At 42.5% G+C, this 21,743-nt stretch overlaps 2 protein-coding genes across 4 annotated transcripts in view; one reads left to right on the forward strand and one right to left on the reverse strand.

Annotated features, from left to right (window-relative positions):
- Positions 1 to 16,862, reverse strand: part of ulk2 (unc-51 like autophagy activating kinase 2) — a 28,525-nt gene extending 11,663 nt beyond the window's left edge. For 2 of the 3 annotated variants that reach the window (XM_030776403.1, XM_030776402.1), the window contains exons 1-12: positions 15,655 to 15,744; positions 13,457 to 13,549; positions 13,281 to 13,322; positions 5,538 to 5,570; positions 3,801 to 3,837; positions 2,058 to 2,231; positions 1,553 to 1,626; positions 1,348 to 1,449; positions 978 to 1,036; positions 575 to 657; positions 358 to 408; positions 134 to 222 (exon numbers count right to left, since the gene is read on the reverse strand). In XM_030776403.1, coding sequence (XP_030632263.1) covers positions 134 to 222; positions 358 to 408; positions 575 to 657; positions 978 to 1,036; positions 1,348 to 1,449; positions 1,553 to 1,626; positions 2,058 to 2,231; positions 3,801 to 3,837; positions 5,538 to 5,570; positions 13,281 to 13,322; positions 13,457 to 13,549; positions 15,655 to 15,744 — 927 coding nt within the window. Of the gene's footprint in view, positions 1 to 133; positions 223 to 357; positions 409 to 574; positions 658 to 977; positions 1,037 to 1,347; positions 1,450 to 1,552; positions 1,627 to 2,057; positions 2,232 to 3,800; positions 3,838 to 5,537; positions 5,571 to 13,280; positions 13,323 to 13,456; positions 13,550 to 15,654 lie in introns of all 3 variants that reach the window. The other variant, XM_030776401.1, reaches the window with a different exon arrangement.
- A 2,283-nt stretch (positions 16,863 to 19,145) lies between these two features.
- Positions 19,146 to 21,743, forward strand: aldh3a2a (aldehyde dehydrogenase 3 family, member A2a). The gene is made up of 9 exons (XM_030777198.1): positions 19,146 to 19,307; positions 19,412 to 19,643; positions 19,882 to 19,964; positions 20,086 to 20,294; positions 20,522 to 20,639; positions 20,743 to 20,884; positions 20,977 to 21,143; positions 21,259 to 21,358; positions 21,496 to 21,743. Exons 1-9 carry the CDS (start codon positions 19,146 to 19,148, stop codon positions 21,741 to 21,743), a joined length of 1,461 nt encoding a protein of 486 aa, XP_030633058.1.

Raw genomic sequence — 21,743 nt, forward strand, 5'->3', positions numbered from 1 at the left:
CGTCAGTTTTGTGTTGAACTGACACAACAGCCAGTCTGGGGACTGTAATGTTTTTTCTTTAAAGGTCTCTGAGGTTTTGACAGCTGTGCTGGTTACGCTGTGTGCAGTGCCCCGTGTGATGTGGTTTGCTTACAGGTGGGGAGACGTAGCGACAGGAAGGGGAGCTGCCACAAGAGCTGTCTGAGACAGAGCCGGGACACGTGGGCACAGGGACAGGACACGCTAGGGACGAAAAAAAACAACAACAGATTGAGAAATAATAGAACAAACACATCGTTAAAATCAACATGTCCATACCAAGCAGCGAGGCCAAACGAAAATGCTATGTTAAATGTTTTATTGTGTAACCCCGCTTACATTTTTTAATCGCCGACGCCTGCTCCAGGAAAGGATGGCTGAAAAATGTGTCTGTAGGGAACAATTTTGAAAGGGAAAAAAAAAAAAGTTAGAAGCCCAAAAAGAAGAGAAAGCCACATTCTAAAGACTGGATTTGATTTTAGACCCACATTTAAGGTCAGTGAATGGTAAACGCATTATTTTCATCTTTTACTGGTTGTAAAACCGGAACACTGACCAAAATCCATGCGGTCTTTCTGATTTCTCTGTAGCAGGCCCAGCAAAAGATCACACAGCTGAGGAGACGTTTCCCGCGGGATGCTGAAAAAGAAGATGCATTTCCGTTACCACGCCCACCAACGCATTACCCGCAGCTGTTGAGTGCTGCAAGCAATAAACACTGACTATGTCATTATCCTGCCTCAACCGGCTTTCCTCAGACTCCCACACCGACCAGTGACACCCACAAAACCATCACTGACAAACGTTTGGTTTTTTTTCTTAATGAGACAATCTCGTTAAGTTTGCAGATTTAATTCTGAGCTCAAGAGCTGGGCTAAAGATTTAAGAAGAAACGACAGGATGAAAGAGAGGGAGAAACAGAATGGGATGGAGAGAAACGGAAGAGGGCGAGGGCCTACTTTGGCACTAGCGTCTTGTTCTTTTCGTAAAACATCCTCAGGTCCTGGGGACTGTTTGCCTGCGGAGACAACGAGAGCTCTGTGGGTACATGCTGCCAAAGTCAAACCATCTGTTTCAGCAACACTGAATGTCAGACATGCAACACTGTGTTCACGCTCTAACACACCAACACAGATCGCTTCCGCCCCAAAGCATCGCAAACTAATCTTTATTAAAAAGGGAAAAAGATTACCATATTCTGGGGCTATAAGAGTAAAATACACACATTTCAAATATCTGTTTGACTGTGCATTGACCATGTTGACAGATGTGGTTCTTTCTTTGCAATTAACTTGAAAGAACAAGTCCACAGTCAGTTCCGTATCTAACCTGAAAAGGCGGCTTTCCCACGAGACACTGGTAAACCACTGTACCGATGCTCCACAGGTCTGCTTTGGCATCGTAGTTCTGGGACATGATCACCTCTGGCGCCTAAACGCAGAGGACATCACTTATGAGAGACGCGTGCATACGACATGCACCTGATGTGTCACAGCCGTGACCGTCACGTGTTTGATCACAAGACCACACTCACCATGTACATGGGAGACCCACACAGGGTGGCGGCCATCATGTTACTCTGCAGATAGCGTGCGAAGCCAAAGTCAGCTACAAAACAAAACAAAACAAAACAAAAAAAAAGGTCTAGTCAGTGTGTCTGTGTTATTAATAGCAACACGCTGTTAGTGGGCTGAGCTGTCACGACTTATGGCTGTCACCAGACAATGAAAACAGTGAAGGGGCTGATACAACAAAGCTGTGAGGCCAAAAATAGCACAGAATGGTTATAAAAACAATGAGCTGAGTTAAACCACACTATCATCTACAGAGATACACAATTGCTTTGTAAAATGCTCACTATATCACCTGCACGGATATATCCCAATCTCTATCAATAACATATAGTGCATTGATACAAATCCATACAAATCTATGGAAATATATGCAGGCCTACATTGATAAAATGATGCATGATTATTTATGAGCATGATTAGTAATAAAGATGTTGTAAAAGTTTTATTTTGGGTGTGTGGGATTACCGATCTTAACGCGAATGCCGTTGATGTTGGACTTCTTGCGACCCACGTAGGACAGCAGGATGTTCTGGGGCTTGAGGTCTCGGTGGATGATCCCCTTGCTGTTGAGGATTCGCATGGCGGCGGCGATCTGCTGCAAGAAGACCCTGATGGTGTCCTCCCTCAGAGTTCCCTTAGCTAATCCCAAAACAGAGACGTTACTGATGAGGCTCTCGCTCGCTCGCTCCGAAACCCACCACCGTCATGTTCTTTAGACCCCACTTACAGCCTCAACTAACTGCATTACACTCACACCCCCACTGCCCTGATGGCACTGGGCTCAGGCATCTGATTAAATAGTGCACATATACTGGAACTCAATACTCGGTCAGACTGGTTCTCCCCTGTCAACTGAGAAAAGGCATTAGCGTATAAGCTTATGTTTCGAGAAAATGCAACAACGGCAGAAAAGGAGCAAAGGAAATTCAACCTCTGTCTGCAGGCAGGCCGGCTGCATCTTTCTAAGAGAGCCAATTGTCACAACAAACTGTTTTTTTTTTTTTCTTTGAACGAGCGATAACAGTACACAATGTTACCGCAGATTTGTACCAAACAATGTAATCCTTTCCGAAGTTTTGTAATACGAATTAGCGTGTATTAAATATGAATATAAACCACAGAGAATGGTTGGCTTGATAAGAATTAAATAGAGTTATAGCATTACTGGTCCCTTGTTACACTTAAACTGAATTAATCCACTGAGCAGTTAAGAGGATCCCCCCCTTCCCCAAATGTACTTGGTAAACAAAGCAATTATGATAGCAATGAATCTTATAGGATTACAAAAGACTACTTCACAATGGTTTGGAATGGGCAGGTTCCCATAGCACCACAATACAGAACATTGGTGATTGTGTAAGCATATCACTGTTGCATAATTAGTTGACATGGTGTTTGAGAGTACACTGAGACATTCTGTACCATGCCCTCCAATACCAGGTCATTCACCTGTATGAAACTGTTACGTTGTCGATAAACAGGACTGAATTAGTACGCAACAAAAAAGGCCAGAGTCCAGACTGGACCGTGTACAGGTTCCACGTCATACTGCAGCACTTCTGAGTCATCCCTATACAAGGACTGAGTTATTAACCCAATGTAAACAGGTTTATTTTCTACCTCTCATTCCGTCACTGACACGACACTTTAACCTTGAGGTATTTCTCCAGAACTGAACGTTACTGAACGCCACTGAATGTTATAAACAACACTTTGGGGAAGTGGGCGTGGCCAGCAGAAGGGTACCACGGCATCTCACAAATTCTTCGCCAATAACGCAGGACTTTCAAAACATCCACAAGCAAATGCCCAAAGTATTGTTCTACAAGTCATTCAGGATTATCCAGGAGTGTTTCTACATAGTGCTTTAGACTGGGACAGCGTTCCATACATAAGAAGCTGTTTCACAGTTGGCATGAGAGAGGTGTGCCATGAGCTTAAAATACACATTATGATGTAAGCAGCGGGAGACTTTAATGTGGGTACGTTAAGAGGTACGTGACCTTAGAGATTGGCCACTAGGGTATAATACAGTCACCGCTGCTCTGGAATTCTGCCTGGGCATGTAAACTGCATACATTACTCATTCAGAAGAGCTGCATCACAGCACTAAAACTCCAAAATACCCACTCCTATTTAGTCTGAGGCATTTTTTAAATGCAGGCCTTTCAGTGCCAAACTTCCCATGTCTACACCTCCACTGCTTACCTTGCAAATAGTCTGCCAGGTCACCTCCGTTGCAATACTGTAGAGCAGAAACAGAAACAGAAATAAGAGGGTGAGCGTTGACACGAGAAAATACATTCTTGCGACAGTGTTGAGAGGGAGAAACGAGGATTACATATATCAAGGGCCAGGCACATGACAATGGCTCTAATGCAGCGAGACAGAAATCCAGCATAACCAAGGGCTCATCAATTAATCTGATGAGGTGATACAGTCTTATCACCGCTGACAGCTCTCTATTCATGCACAGTTAATCTCAATCTCATAGAATAATACTGGGGGTGAAAAGGGGCCAGTGACTAGCATCATATGTATGCTAAGCTCCATGGTGCTAGTAAGATGTTTACAGAGCGCTGGTAATAGATGCTGTAGAAAGTATTTGTGGCAAAAGGGACTTCTGGTTTGATTCATTCTTTAGGGTGAGGAATAAAAGCGAGCTGTAGTAAGCTGTATCAAGCTGTATTTGTTGAACAAAATTAATTAGAGTATGGCAAATTACAATCATTAAATGAATACCAGCGAGGTAGGGTAGGATTAACATTTGCTGGTTTGTGAATGAAAGTACACACACTCACACACACACACATTGAAAATGGCTTTACAAGATAGCAAGGTTTTAAATCCTTTTCAAGATCATAATCTCAGCTGTGAGGAGTCATGTTTATGTGGACATAAGCACTTTTAGCCCACAACAAAGTGCCTCTGTGGTTCCCTCATATCCAAAAGAAATGTCCCTCTGCAACTACAGTATTCCCCTCATATCCAAAAGAAATGTCCCTCTGCAACTACAGTATCCCCCTCATATCCAAAAGAAATGTCCCTCTACAACTACAGTATTCCCCTCATATCCAAAAGAAATGTCCCTCTACAACTACAGTATTCCCCTCATATCCAAAAGAAATGTCCCTCTACAACTACAGTATTCCCCTCATATCCAAAAGAAATGTCCCTCTGCAACTACAGTATTCCCCTCATATCCAAAAGAAATGTCCCTCTGCAACTACAGTATTCCCCTCATATCCAAAAGAAATGTCCCTCTGCAACTACAGTATCCCCCTCATATCCAAAAGAGAGAATCAGGAACAGCACACTGCCTGTTTTCAATACTGACATAATAAAGACTTTTCCAGAAAAACGAAACAGGTGCTGTAAAATACGTGGTCAAAAAAGCTGGCTCTGCTGTTCTGCAGCCGTCTCGAGCCACACATCTGACACTCTGTCTGTACGTAACAGTCTCTCCAGTCATTCTGGCAATTTCCCCCCAAACAGGATCCAAGCGGCTTGATATCTTATCAACAGGTATACAGGATCTACACCCTTACCACACGGCTGATAAAAAAAAAAAAAAAGAAAAAAGTGGGATCCGTGACTGTTTTTGGAGGGCAGGCTTCCCTGAATAGGTATTTATAGTTTGGCTACTTGAGGTGGACACTTTGTTTTTGTTTTTTTTTTTTTGTCTTTTCCTCCTCTCAGGGAGCCAAGCGTTGAGCAATACACGGGTCCACCATGGCCAATTCATGCACTGCTCATTCCGCCAGCTCATGTGACCATGTGACAAATGAACACCAAGGACATGAGGGAAAACAGAGATACAGAGAGAGAGAGAGAGAGAGAGAGAGAGAGAGAGAGAGAGAGAGAGAGAGAGAGAGAGAGAGAGAGAGAGATGTGAGTTACAGCAGGGCTGACATCGATATTTGCATGCAAAGACCGTCAACTTACCTCCATGACCAGAAACACAGAGTTGGGCGTTTCCTAGAAGAAAAAAAGAGAAGACAACTGCTCTTATTACAGCTCATTTTTCAACCGAGGCACCAGAGCAACTGTGAAAGGTAGCCTTACAGTATACTGACACTTTAAAGAGTAAGCAGCAGACACTTTGCTCAGGAGAATACTAGGAAGAAGACACGGGGAGAATACTAGGAAGACATCACTGGTCAGCAACACATGACTTGCATCAACAGCATGGCTGGTATAGGGACGAGGAACTAAACAGCACAGATTACAAATAATAAAGACTGAATGCAGTTGTTGTGCAGATCCCCTGTCAACCTCTCATTCACAATACACTCCCTACGTCAGTCATGGAAGCCTGCAGCTGAAAACACTCCCTAAAGACATGACGGTCTCAGATTCCATGCAGAGCTGAGCGCGGGTTTAGTTAACTGCGCGGGCTGAGATGGTATAGACACACTGGGCGACATGAGAACTGTAGTACAGAGACTCCTATGTCAACATTGAGGCGTTCATTAGAAAGCTGGGCGCTGGCCAGATAAATTGGGGGGGGGGTCCGGATACGAAGAACGGCTCTTCACAGAGGAAGGGCTTTGGTGCGACAGCACGGGAGGATAACAAAACCAGACAACAGGCTTTTCCTCTGTTGAGCATCAGTTCCTCTATTCAAATCTTCCTCTGTCTGTTTGTGCGTGTCGAAAACCAATCGTGCTGTTTCCATTAGCATGGGCGGGGTGGATTTATCCATTGTATTTGGGGAGCGTGTGGTTATTTTGGTTGCACTAAGAAGCCAAACAGCTGTGACGACACAAGATAGAAGCTGGCTTCTCGAAAAATTCTTCTCTTTCTCTCACAAGATCCCACACTCGGGTTTAAACGTTATCGAAATTAATTTTCTGATAATGAATCTCCCAAGAATGTTTCAGTAAGTTTGCCTGCAGGTTCCAGACAGCTCTATTCATTTCGATGAAACATGGACGGAACTCCATTATTCTTTACTAATGACTCCTTCAGACCATTATGGTTCTGTGGTGAAACCACTCCCTGAGCTCCATCAATTGACTTCTCCTCATCTCCCTCCTGTTAGAAAAACACTGTCTGCTCCTCCCTAACCAATCCATTCTATCCTGTAGCCCTGGGATATACATGTCTGGTTGAATAGGCTTTGTGGGAAGGAGTTATTATTTGGTAAGAACTGAAATACTAATCATCATATCCCAATACAAACATAGAGAAGCAGCTAACTGTTAGAATAAACTCTCCAAGAAAAACAATTCTGAAGAAAAAATACAATACAAACACAAAGCAATGGAATATATGTGATTAATGACATAGCAATGGAACAAATGAAAAATGAAAAGGTGTATGACCTCAAGTCATATACTGAATTTGCAATAAAACTGCTATAAAAGCAAGGGGCTTATCTCCATATGCTTACACTTACATCTGAACTGAACAACATCCATTTAAGACAATTTAACTGAGCAGTCATCCATACAAACTGCTTTCGTGCTAAACAGCTATTCTATCCTGATGTCTTAAAACATAAGTATTTTATTTCTGGGTTTTACTCCAATCCACATCATAAGACATGACATTTCACAGTTTGGCGTCCAGAGCATGAAGGGGAAGGTGCTCTGCACTGCTGTGCGTTGCTGCTTGAAATCAAACCCATTATGTTTTTCTTTGCTTGTCTCTTCACCTGTATGCATTTCTATACAGAAACAAATTTACATACTATTTGATTCTTGATGTGTATCCAATACCTTTTTAGTCACTGCTCTTAGAACACCGGTATTTGAATCTAGTGCGGAACAATAACTGCTTTCGTTCAGAATATCTGTGTGCCTGCTTGAACTAACTGAAATAACTGCTGTCCTGTTTCACATGATTTTTTTTATTTTTCACTCTCCTTCCTCTTGTGTCCAGCTGTCCACGGCTCCCTCGCCACACTGAAAAGCAGATCAAGTAATGGGATCTGGGATCAATGCTGGCTGGGGGCAGGGGAGCATGGGCCGGCCCTCCGTCACTGGCACGCCACTGGTGTCCACTGAGCCCATCAGCGCAATTACATAACGGGTCGCTCTCGGCAACACGGGAGACGGGGGGATGGGCGAGGAGAGCAGGAGAGAGAGAGAGGGAGTAAAAGAGAGGAAAGGAGAGAGAAGTGGAGGAGACCAGGGCCCTATGGACACTCCCACCAGTGGAGGAGGGTTACAGTGAGAATGTCATTGATCTGCTTTTATGCAATAGTCCCTTTCTTAGGCTCACACACCTCTCTATCTCTGACCTATTTCACTGTTTCATTTGCCAAGCCTTCTCACTTTTGAGTGAGGTTTTTGTCAACTGTCCTGAAATGATCTCTTTTACACACGCACAGGCTTACACACACCAAACATGAAAATAACAACATTCAGTGTATTAAATAATTCTATTTTAGCTCCTTCATGAAGAACAGCCCTTTTTTGGTAATCAGTTCATTTATGGAGCCTGGGAGATGTATGTCAACGTGGTGTAAATGCAATGCAAGCATATATTCAAAGACCAGAGTTATTTTTTAAAGGGCCGTATGTCTCGATGAAACCTTTCATGAAATAGTTTGTGTTCTGTAGTGTATGTTCAATGGATAATAAGCAGGTGAAGTAAAACCCTTAGAAAGGTTATTGCAAGAAAGAATGACATGTCTGAAAGTTTAGTAGGCTAACTCTTCCAAAAATAGTCTTAATATTTTTGAGATTTTCAGTAAGGTTGGTTCAACTTCCCATGTAAAATGTTATGACTATATTTGCCAATTGCCCACACAAAAACACAGACTGGCTACCTTTTAAAGCACCCACTAAACAAACAAGCATAAACAAACAAACAGAAAATAACCACAGGCCTGGAACTGAACGCAATCCATAAACAACAGCCATGTCCTGATTTTCACTTTTCACTTCTGGCATTCATTTCATTTTTTTCTGGCACAAACTCAGACTCCATTTGGTCTGCCTACTCATTCATGTGTGAAAAGGACTTAAAGTAACAGTGTTTTTTTCCCCTCAAATCATGTTAACATTTGAGTTTCAACACAATGACCTCCAGAGAACCCTGTTAACCAATATACAAATCTAGGTCAATTACAAAACCAAAAGACTTTGGACAAAACAGCAGGGATTCCCTGAAATACATACATATACAAATAACACGTTTAAAAAAAGACCCTCGATAAAAATTGAGATTTGTATAACATTCACAGGCTTGGACATCTAAAAATGCTAGGGTAATTCATTTCATCAACAGATAAGGCAAATGTCTATTCCGTAACCACTCCATAAACCAACTCTATGTGCCAAAACAGCAGTGTTTTCCTTCCACGCTGTTGGACTATTGCATCACACCACAGTGAATTATGGGTTATGTAAGAAAGGGAAGGGGGGGTAAGTGGCCTGAGGTTTTAAATTGCTGGTGGCCTCTGAGAAACATAACATGTGTGACCAGCTGACCCTGTATTGCTCAGTAATTCCACCTTATTCTCTGAAAACTATGTTCTACTGGAGTGGAGTCTCAGTAAACAAAGGAATGTTGTCCAACAGCTGCGTTGTTGACAATCGGGATGTGATGATGTTTTGAGTTTCTTTCACAGGCAGAAAGAGAAAAAGAGAGAGAGAGAGAGAGAGAGAGAGAGAAGAGCCTATGGCAGGAACAGTGTTGCCCTGGCAGAGGCTGTGTTGTTCAAGCAGGTGACACCAATAGCCATGTGGACAGGGGGGGCACGGGCAGTCCTGAACTAAGGCCAGCTCTCAGGGACAGCTGTAAAACACCCAATAACAGGATCCCACAAACCCACAGGCATGCACACACACTGACACTGTCACACAGACACACACACACACACACACACACACACACACTTTCAGACACAGATACACACACATACACATACATATACAAACACAAACACACACAAACACCGCCTAAAAACACATGAACATTCACATATTCACATCTGTGAAAAACACACATACTGTATCAGTGACGTGGCTTCCTCTGACTAAGAACTGAACAAAATCTAGTGCCCTGCCACGAAGGAAATCTACAGATTCACCTCTCTAGAGAATGCGGGGAGAATTTCTATGACATCAGCCTACACCATGAACTTCTCATAGTGTGGAACACTGGAGCGACACAGCTGTTCCAGCAGGCGGCTTTCGAGGATAATACAAGATTCCTGAAGATTCCACTGAAAGCGAAAAATTCCCCCTGCCTTAGTGGGCAGACCACCCCTCAGATAAAATCTGTCTAAGCCCCTCCCACACCACACTCTTACAAGCCCATCACCCTGCCCCCCCTTTCTTTTTTTTTAGCTAGGACAGGGTGTTCTTTAACAAGAAGTTCAGGTTTTGTTTTGGTTCGATCAAGAACAGTTCCACACACAAACGTGCATGTGACTTCATGACTTTGACTTCATAATAAACAAACCGCTGCTCCTCCCCTTTTCCTCCACTACCCCCCCCCCCCACCGCCTTCCTCCTACTCCATACTTCCTTATTCCTCTCTCTCTCCCTCTCACTCTGTGTCTTCAAGAATGAACTAGAGAGACATTTAGGTCCTATATATTCTTAGCAATTTCAATTGTCTCTATACACTTAAAGCTCCTACACTCCTTCAATTACTGAGACGGCGTCGCCAAGGAGCCGTGTAAGCCTGAGGAGGTACCATCAACACCCAGTTATTACAGAACCTCCGCCCCCCACCTGTCTGTGCATGGGTCAGCCAATGAATAAAACCTGACAGGAGCCGCAGAACACCTCACTGCTGGGCTGTAATTAAAACTGCAGGGAGAGACTGCTGCTATCTCAATGCATGTCTCCATTATGAAAAAGTATTCTAAGGAGCAAAACACTACCAGCTCTCCACACTCCCTAATGACTATGTGAATTGTGTGTGTGTGTGTGTGTGTGTGTGTGTGTGTGTCTGAATGGCTGTGACTGATACAGCCTGATGGTTTCCCATGGAGTCTCATCAAAGGGGGTTTTCATTAGTACAAATCAGAGCGAGTCTCCATTCATACGTCTTTATCACTGACATTAGCTCTACGCTTAACTTTCCTGGAGCAGCCACACATCGAGAGCATATATATACGTGTATAAACATATATAGAGAGAGTAAGCCATAAACATACATTAGCAAAGGTCACATAGTAACCTAAAGGCTCTCTTGTACTGTAGCACACATGAGAAAAGGGCAGACCTCCCCAGTTGGCGCTCTTTAACTAGGCAACTTTCACAGTTTAAAGAGGGCGGAAAAAAACCCTCCGCGTCAATCCTCTGCAAGTCCTCTAATGTCAGGCTGCCGTAAACAGCCCACAGTTGCTTAATTGGGCTCTCTGCGGGGAATCCCATCAATACTCGCCATCACGCTCAGCTGCCATCAGGACCACGGAGCAAAGAAAGGTCACGTTCATCAAAGGTGATCAGCTCTAAATGCAAGCGAAGAGTGGGCCAGGGAGAAAGACGGGGAAAGAACATCTCTGCCTCGCAGCTCTGGTTCAAGTTATTTAAAATAACATTGAGGTCTGTTTTTGCCATATATTCATTCCTAATTCACTGCCTATAAACACTGCATTGTCCTTTATGTATACAAGCAGAGAGTCACAAATCGATAACCTCATAACGCAGGTCTCCTTTTTACGGCCAAGTAAAACGGTATGAATAATGAATAGAGACTGCTCTGATTTCCTGAGCTGAAATGAAAATCGCTGATGTCTTTGGCAAAAATCATGAAGTGTATGTATTAGCTGATGCGAGGCTCCTGCCACTACACCTATGCTGCGTCTCGCAACGCATAAAAATCACCGTTCCCAGTCCGGCCTAGACTAGTGGGCACTGTCCATTTCCGGCATTGTATTTCATCCCAGCCCAATAAGAAACGGTCTGTCAGTCATGCACCGTAAATGCTCTACCAATCCATTTTGGGCTCAGGCAGAAAGAGCTGCATGATTTGGAGGATGCTTAGCAGGAAACAGCTCAGGCTGTTGCACAAGTGCGTGTATTTATGGCTCACAGAAGGGCAAGTGAGTGTTACAGCACATGGTGTCACCGTAGACAGCTGATGAGCCGCTGTTACCATCACAATCGCTCGCCCGCCCGTTCACCTCTCCATTTCTAACGTTTCTCAACCGTCCAGCTTGACCAGAGACACAAACACCGCCGGCCAGGCCTGGCTATGGGGTCAAAGGGAGAGGGCAGTGCCAGGAATGACATGGCCACAGCGCAACATTATTACAACATTAATACAATGTTTCACCCCATTGGAAAGCTGGGCTCCATCACGCGGGCTGTTTTTACATAGGTCAAAAAGCCTGCTGCTAAACCCTGGTCAACAGCTGCACGTGAGGCGGGGGAGGGTCTCAGCGCCCTTGGATAGAAAAAACATTTCGGTGTAAAAGTGTCACGGAAACCCTGTCTTCTCTGTAAGACAAAAATGGGAAGACTTACGACCTCTCTCCCTGTCGGCGCTTTGTCAATTTGGGATAATTGCAGGAACTGCCCGGGACAAGTCTGCTCCTGGACTTGTTTAATGAAGATGTGTGCAAGGCTGGCTGTCTGTCTGTCTATTGTCAGATTAGCACAGAACTTCATAAAGGCACAAGAATAAAATCAACATAGCAAAACAATGACTGAAAATCACTGGTAGGGCATGAGGGTCAGTCTTGTTCCTGGCGCAGGTTTTTACAGTGGGTGTGTTACGTAAAGAGAGGAAGCACACGCTGCGTGGGAAGTAAAGGCAATTCACTTTAAGAACTTTACTTTCACCGTTATGTGGATCTAAAGTGGTTATTTTTTTCTCTAGAGCTACGCTAACTCAAAGACCTATGTGCCACTTACTCAGGATGAGAATAATTAAGCCCACGCTTCATGGCTGCAGAGGTTAGGCCGTCTTTCAGAACCCAAGGTGCCTCCTGCAGCCGCACACATCAGTGCAGACTTAAAAGTATGATCCTACCACAGGCATCTGAAGTGTCAGCTGAGGCAATGAACCAATGAAGCGGCAAACACGCAGCTTTCATTTTTCCGCTCCTGTTCCCCTTGTTAGAGAAGGTACGTGAGAAAAACGGAGCTGGCTTGAAATCAACCGATACGTTCCAGGATATCTGTCGCCAGACTGGCAAGTTGGTTGTACATAATGATCATGAGCAACAATTATATGTCTTCCATAACAACAACAACAACAACAATATTCCACTATTTGTATTCCCATTGGCACTCCCACAGAATTATTCACCAGCCAACAGCATTTAGTCATTAATTCATCTGGTCAACAACCAACAAAACATGCCTGCAAGCTCTTGATTACACCAAAACGCGGAGAGTTCAAAGACAACTGATCCTGGGTTATATTTTCAACTCTTTATTTTATTCTATATTCGACTTCACAAGGTATAAGAACTATTTGAAAATTCTAGTCATTTGCAATAAGAAAAAAATTGAATTAGTCCTCTAGATCATACGTGATTGGATATACAATGAACTTAGCACAGGAACAGTATTGTAAGATCATGTGAGAGGTGGTCTTATGTAACACTAATACCAATGATTCCAACGAGGCATTACAGCACATGGTTACTGGTCTGGTGGTGTGTACACAGTCACTGCTATATGGGCCCCGATCTATAATATCTTAGTGAGGCATGAGGACCTCACATTACCAGATCAGCGCACAGCAAAACACAGCAGAATTCAGTATTACCTGAACATCATAGAGCGCAACAATGTTTTCGTGTTGAAGTTCCTGTAAAGGTAGAAAAATGACATATTAGATCAGACAGTCATAGCTATTTATAGAAGATATAAGTCTTTGGATTTTAATGCTTTGAGATACTGACAACGTTTAGTCAAAATATCACACATCACTAAACTCTTTACCTTCAGAATTTTTATTTCCTTGCCAAGGAGGATCTGGGACTTTGAGAGGTTCTTCTTGTTAATGCTTTTGATGGCGACTTCCCAATCAGTCTTCTGCAAGGATCAGACAGTATGAAGAAAATTAATAACAAATAACGAAATCTCTTCACAACGATTCCTCAGAGAAACACTGGGAAATGCTTTGATATAATGAGGTCAGAGATGAACTCAGGCAATCTCCGCTTAAGTGCAAGTGCATGCTACGTTGCAAACATACAAAGAACGATAACTGTGTTCACTTTGTTTCTCACAGCTAAAGCTGTCAACCCCTGTGAGGTCAGAGGGCCATTTGGCTAAAACAGACATATATAAGCCTACATACAGGACTATACATAAAGATAAAGGCAAGCCATTACCAGCCCACCATTACTGAAAAGACCACCATCTGTTCTTAACCTGTGATTCAGCTGAGAATGCTTCATAAAAGCCTAAACAATGAGGCCCTGAATAAGGTATTTAATTCACATTGTAGTGTGGGGAACCAAGGTTACAATACCCTAAAATCATTAACCTGAAAACTAAAACAACAACAACAACAACAACAACAACAACAACAATCTTGGTGTGGTGAAGGTTTGAGAAGCAAGCTGAGTAGAAATCCAAGAATAGAGTGATGCTTTTCAATGAAATCTAGGTTAATAGGAGATGTTCTTGCACTGCGCGCCGTGATTTGCCCTGGCACACAGGCAGCACACGCGAGTGGCCATATTTCCTCTCGCCCCATTGAAATCCAGCTCGGCCAAGCGTAACGGAACGACACCCCCCCCACACCACCACCACCACCTCCCCTTGTAAAATGACCTCTTTCTTTAGATGCATATCAAAAGAAGGGGGGCAATTTTTCTGTGCGTCCATCAGCCACACATCAGCTAATTCAGGACAGAGAGGATGAAACACACCATCTCTAACAGATCTTCGCTTAGCCGAAGCTCACAAGAGGATCTATAAGGATGCCAAAAAAGCAGCATCGAGAACTTTAGATAAGGGCAGAGAGTTGTCGGTCTGTGTAATGGAGAATAAGAATCAATAAGAACGCCTGCATGAGTAGCACAACACATGCTCTGCTTGTGATCCATTATAAAAATAATACTGATGGCACGCTTCCACAGCTTGAGTCACCTGTTTAGAGGATGAAGCAAATAGTCATAAGAACAAATCATCTCATTCACTCTCAGTCGGAAAGCATGCTTTAAATAAATGGTGTACTGATGCTGGGTTCAGAAATACTCTTAGTCACATGCTACGGGCAGGTTTTTATCAAGCCTATGCTTCAGGACAGTCACAAACTCATTGAAACAAAGGGCATCTATGTCACAAGCTGATGATAAAATATAGACCAGTTTGTACCGTTTGTACCAAATTAAATTCCAGAATGAGACCGATCTTTAGATGGAGCTTATGTTTTACATTCAGTTCAAGTAAAAGAGCTGTTATGGAATCAGGGCCTGGGTTTGCTTCCTCTGGCATGACATCATCTGAAACATCACTTGCAACCCAGCTCGTGCATAAAATCTATAGCGAGCTCTGGTTCATCCACCCACCACTCACAGACAAACACACTAAACCCTTGTCAAATTGTATGTTTAAACAAAAGCGTATCCCCTGTAGTAACGGTATGGCACGCTGTCTTTTAGACTTTTCATTCAAAATTTCAAAATAAATAAGTGAAGTTATACAACACACAAGCGCACATGAAGCTCTACTGAGACGACAGAATCAGACACCAGTCTACCTACGTCAGACGACTTATTCAGTCCTGCGCGGTTTTATGAATGAATGAACAAACGAACGATTTTTTTGCACCATAAGGTACCTGCTGTATAAACTACGATAAGTATGTGGCATATGCTGCGTCTTTATTTGATCGGAATCATTCGTGCACATCTTATCTTGAAGCCGAAACCGAAATTATTCATCCATCGCTATTTCATAACCAACAGTTATGCTCATTGACGGATTTATTTTATTTAAACGCACAACTTGCTTATTCTTGCAGGACTTCGAATAGTGCAATCATGCTGTTAAAATCTGTAAAATTACCAGCCTAATTAAATGAAATGGGCATGACCTAGATTTGTGAAAGGGCCACATGAACAGGCGCAGATGACGGTCATGGACAGGGCGAGTGAGAGGGGTGAAGCAGGCGTCCAGCTATTTACCTTTTTGTGTCTTCCTCTGAATACAACAGCAAAAGCTCCGTGTCCAACGAGGTCTTTTCGACTGTATTCAAAGTCTCCCACAGTCTCCATTTTTAAGCAAATCTCCAGTGATAAATCAAGCTAGGATGAGGTTTCTTTAAGAACGTCTCGGAAGACGCTTTTCTGACTATGACCTAAGTGCTATTCTTCTATCAGCAAGCATAAAACATATAAATTATCGCAGGTCTTAATAGCAAATTACAGACAGCGTAAATTAATAGGTATTAAATATGACCAATACATACATTAGCTAAATGGGAGGCTCCAGTGACTTACCCTACGTTAGTCTGCATCACAAATAAATATCTAAAATACCACAACAAGGAATGCTATGCGACGGTGAGCCTGCTCATACAGCTGGTTAACAACGATCAGACTGTAGTAGTTAAACGGTTGTCACTGCTATCCTATATGCTCAATGTTAATTTACTCTGGCAGATGTCATTTCTGACCCAGATTGTCAGATAGCCAGCTTGCTAACTATGTTTTATTTACGTAGCAAAACAACAGCTAATGAATTGAAACTACTGCACTAGTTCGTAAACTAGCTACATGGTGCTCGTTCAGTTAAATTTATACGAAAACATTAAATCCTGTCGGTTATTCTGGCATCTAGTCCTACAATGGAGCGATGAGGTACATGTATTGCCCATCGCTAGGTGATGTTGACCAACATTGAGCGAGCGCTATTGTAAAAAACCTCAACTGTTATGTCGCATAAATATCGATTCAATCGCTTAAGTATTAAAACTGTCAAAGAAATTTAAAACGGTAAACAGTTCATCAGTTCAGCTAGAATGCTACCACACTGAGATAATGTGAATACATGTTGTATCTCAACGCAAAGCATTCCGTTGCATCCTGTTTCTTCTGAGGTCTTGAAGCGTTCGACTGAAGAAGTCCTTTAACCTCAGAGAAGATGAGGTTCAGGGGATATATCTCCTTTATATCCAAGAAGGGAGTTTATCTTTTCAATTCAATTTACACACTTCTCTGGCCATGATGTTCCTCGCGACCTTCTATAACTCTGGAGTGCAAGGGCGTCACTCTGTGTAATATTCCTTGAAATAGGAAAAAAATATTTCTTCGTAGATGAAGATGGACTGAAAACGAGATATTTTATTGTTCAGTGTTTCCACGGCACACTGTCCTCTCGCAGTCGACGTACACTCTTGCACTACTGCAATACAATGACAGCGCTATTACATGAGCGTTGTTTTACTTCATATTCTTCCGCGCCCTCATTTGTGCTTTGCCCTCCGCCATGAAGTATAGTCCCATTGTGTAAAACCCATTTATACTCGGTAATGACATATACTACTTGAAATTGAACGAGTAAATTTTGCGAAAGGTTGTACACCAAACGAAAGAGGTCAGACACATACCTATCGCTTACTTAAAGTTAGCATCGCTGTCAGAATGTGTTCACGAACACAATGTTTAAATGCCTTGCAATAAACATTGCTTTGGAGTAAATTAGAGCTGTAGAAAATATTGTGCAATACAGTGACCAGGTTTCAAGAGTAGTGTTGATGCGTGCATTATCATGTTCTTTTTTTTTAATTATTTAATTGTTTATGTGAAACATATGCAACTTAATGCAGCGTTTGGTGTAGAAGTGTGGCACGCAACCAAAATGATGTCCATGAAAGCCATTCATGATACTAAAGGTTTAAAACTGAGTTAAAAAGGAAATACGTCCGAAATATTTTGTCCAAAATAAATACAAAAGTTTCTCTGACACCGACCTAGAATTAAAGTGGCAGTGCGTGAAGACTTTCTTTGGTAAAATGGTAGGTAGAATAGGAATATCGGGTTAACTTTAAAGCAATAAGTTCAACTAAAAGTGTAGCTTCATACCCTTCACGTGTTAAGTTCTTGTCACATTTTCTCTACCAGTTCGTGATACCGAATGACTGCCGATACTCCACCTGGTGGTGCATTTACAAACCTTTCTGTCAAAGTTGTGAAATCATACCACCAAACTGATTAATCATTTGTGCTCATAAAATGCAGATGTTCGAGTTTATCTCGAGTTCGACCGACCATTTAATTTATTGTCTTAACTCTCTTAGTTATTTCACTTGGCAACTGTTCCATTTGACAGTTGCTTTGTTCAAGAGAGCAGTTTTTATCAGTCGTTTTATAAATAGCAATAACATATTAACATAGCACACGTTAACAATTATCCGACTTACGTCCATTTCAAGGTTGATTAAAAATGTTTTCCCTATGTCATTGCAGCTGCTGTCAAAAAGTGGGACTACAGGGCCACAGAACACGATACTTCCCGTGCCGTGCTATGGACGGTCTGGCGGTGGAGGCTCTACCTGCAACCCTAAATAATCTTTTTTCGCTGCTGTAGTTATACTTCCTCGTATGCTGACATCCGTTTAATGTTTTCAAGTTGTTTTGTTTGTGTGGGTTTTTGGACTTTCTGTTGTTTGTTGGTTCGTTTGTTTGTTTTTGTAGTAGGCCTACTTGACATACTGTGCAGAATGCAGCAAATGTGGTTTTGTTTTGTTTTGTACATACAACATGCCCCAGGACGGTCTGGCGGATGTATCTGACATGTGTAAATAAACGTTTTACTGGTGCTTTTTTGTCATTTTCTTATTTTGAGAGTAAGTATGAATATAATATGATGACATAATAATATAATGAATGTAATGCATAATTATGAATTCATGGCTGAAATTAGGTTGAATTCAAGTCGTTGAAACAGCCTGAAAAAGTCTTTTTGCAACCAAATTTAGACGTAGAGGACCGTCTTTTTATAGACGTTTTTTCAATGGCCTGAAAAAGAGGGCTTTTCACTTTTCCACCTTTCACTTTTCAACCAAACCTTTGTTGAGACGTCAGGCGAAGTCGTCTTTTCAACGTGTTTCAACGTCATTTTTCGGATTTTTTCTGGGTGGATAACTACTGCATGCTTTAAAGCTGGCACGTGAAAGCCTTGATCGGAGACGGAGAAATTCATGCTAAATGGACATAAGAAAATAATGTCAATGTAACCATATCAGCAACTGCAGTTAACGTGAGATCTCTCAAAGAAAACTGAAGCCGGGACTTGTGCAGTAGGTGGCAGTATGGCTGTTTCAATTTTGTCGCGTTCTGTTAATCTAGGAGAAGAAGAAGGGGCAAAACAAACACAAAAAGTGATCGTTTGTTTAACGTGTGTATGTAACAGCTCACATAAGAGTATTATTAGAACTCCGCGGATGCACAATTCTAGAGGTAATATGATACTACATATGAACGCTCTCGATAAAAAGTTTATTCGTAATGTATTAGATGTTGATACACAAGCCCAGCTAATCGTTCTAGATTTGGATGAAGCTATTTACTAACCAAACTTGTAACTTATTTGCTGTCGGCATCCCAGACACACAAGTTATAAACCACATTTAGTCGCAACAATAAAAATAAAACTTGTCATTTTATTTTTAAGAATGTCTCGAGAACAGGTGGCAGTTGAACGCGCTAGGAAGGCCTTTCAAACAGGGAGGTCGAAAGATCTAGGTTACAGAATACAGCAGCTCAAAAACCTGAAACGGTTTCTCACAGAGAGACTGAAGGACATCACTGCCGCTCTCCAAAAAGATCTCTACAAGGTGAGTTTTTCATTTCTTTTGGACATTTAATGGACACGTTGTGCTTCTTCCCAAGTAAAACACACACACACAAAGGTCATATATTGATGGTTTTTCTGGAGCAGAGTCAGCATGGGACTGAGCTATATGAGATTCTTGGCTTGGAGGGAGAGATCAACGTGGCTGTTAGCAGACTGGCAGAATGGGCTGCCCCAAGGCCAGTTGAGAAGAACCTCCTCACCATTTCAGACGAAGTCTACATTCGACCGGAGCCTCTTGGTGTGGTTCTCATTATTGGAGCCTGGAACTACCCCTGGGCAGTTACCCTGCAACCACTCATTGGTGCTGTTGCTGCAGGTATATTACAGGCTGATTCTGTTTGATTACATCCATGTCACTTCCAAAACTTTCTAACAAAAACAAACTAGGAAATTATGTAAGACTACATTAAAGCACCAAGTGCATCAATAAATAAACAATACCCTCTATCCAAGAATATGACACTGTCCAAAGGATGTAAGTTAAAATTGCTATCATCATCAATCCTGGTGGTCTATGTCCCATCTCTATCCACTCTTAATGGGTTTTTCTGTAGGTAATGCTGCTGTGATCAAGCCATCAGAAGTGTGCGGTCACACAGCAAAAGTCATGGAGCTTATTTCTGACTACATGGACAAGGTAATACCACTGCTAGAGGCATGGTCATCTATTCAACCATGTGAGCAGTAGCGGATTTCATTGTTTTTGCTAATATGAATCGATGTGCGGCCATGTTTTAAATCTCAGTTAATGTTTTCAGGAGATGTATCCTGTGGTGACAGGAGGTGTTCCTGAGACCCAGGAGCTGCTGAGGCAGCGTTTTGATCACATCTTCTACACGGGAAACAGCACCGTGGGGAAGTTAGTCATGGAGGCAGCGTCTCGACATCTCACCCCAGTGACATTGGAGTTAGGGGGGAAGAGCCCCTGTTACATCGACAAGGACTGTAACCTCAGCATTGCCTGTCGGTGAGTTCTTCCATAGCTGCACACTTATTGTTAAGTGATCAGCAAGAAATAACCTTACTGCTACCACTGCGAGAGTCCCCCTTTGCTACTCACATTATATGAGTTTGCTTAAGGCTCAGCCAGGTTCAATGAAATCACAAATGACTCAATTTTAAATCTTTATGTGTTATGATAATGAATGCCTGAGATCAAATGTTAATACTCTGTTGTTGTTGTTCTGTCCGCAGACGCATAACTTGGGGAAAGTTTGTTAACTGTGGTCAGACCTGCATAGCACCTGACTATATCCTCTGTGATCCTAGCATACAAGACCGAGTGATTGATGAGATCAGAAAATGCATTGAGGTTTGTATGCGAATTCACCTGCCCCCTCCTTTCAAGATTAGCCACAGTCTATGTGCATTTCTATGGATTTTCAATTGAATTTTTAACATGTGGGTTTTGCCAGGAATTTTACACAGATGACCCTAAGACATTTCAAGACTATGGACGAATCATCAACCAGCGCCATTTCAAGAGAATAATGGCTTTGGCTGAAGGGAGCACTGTTGCTATTGGAGGAGAAAATGATGAATCGCAGTGTTACATTGGTATGTGCGGACAACTCATTATGGGATGTGTATGTTGATATGCGGTGGGAGCACTGACATGAATTACAGCGCATGGCTTGTGGTTGCCCCAGCTCCAACGGTCTTGAAGGACGTGAGTCCAGAGTCTAAGGTGATGCAGGAGGAGATCTTCGGGCCTGTGCTCCCCATTGTTCCAGTTGGAGGACTGGATGAGGCCATTCGGTTTATTAATGAACGAGAGAAGCCTCTGGCACTTTACGTCTTCACCTCTAACCAAAAGGTACGGGTATTGTCCTAAAACAATGACTTTTCTAAGAATAACAGTAATGTCATTTTCTCTGATGTCTAGCTATTGCTTACCGCTTTACTATAACTGTCATTACCCTCTGTAACAGGTGATCAAACAGATGATATCACAGACATCTAGTGGTGCACTCCTGGCCAATGACTGCTTGGTACACTACACAATTAGTGACTTGCCTTTTGGCGGCGTGGGTAAGCTTGCTCGGACAATCTGTCGCTGGATATATTGACAGTTGAATTACAGTTTAGCTGAGGTGATTTTTTTTTAATGTTTTATATAGATGGATGTGTTTTATCTTCACATCTCAGAAACTTTAAATGTTATACAGGTAACAGTGGGATGGGCCGTTACCATGGCAAATACAGCTTTGACCAATTAAGTCACTTGCGCAGCTGTCTCATTAAAAAGCTGAACATGGAGGCGGTGAATCAGATGCGTTACCCACCACACACTACGGAGAAACTACGCTGGGCTCGTATACTGCTCACCAAACCTGTGAACTTGGGACGTTTGCGTCGGTTCGCACAGGTGGCTATGCTCGCGGCATTGGCAGCTTTTGTGATGCAGGTACGCTGA

This window comes from Chanos chanos, chromosome 6 (genome assembly GCF_902362185.1).
Source record: "Chanos chanos chromosome 6, fChaCha1.1, whole genome shotgun sequence".
Classification (NCBI taxonomy): domain Eukaryota; kingdom Metazoa; phylum Chordata; class Actinopteri; order Gonorynchiformes; family Chanidae; genus Chanos; species Chanos chanos.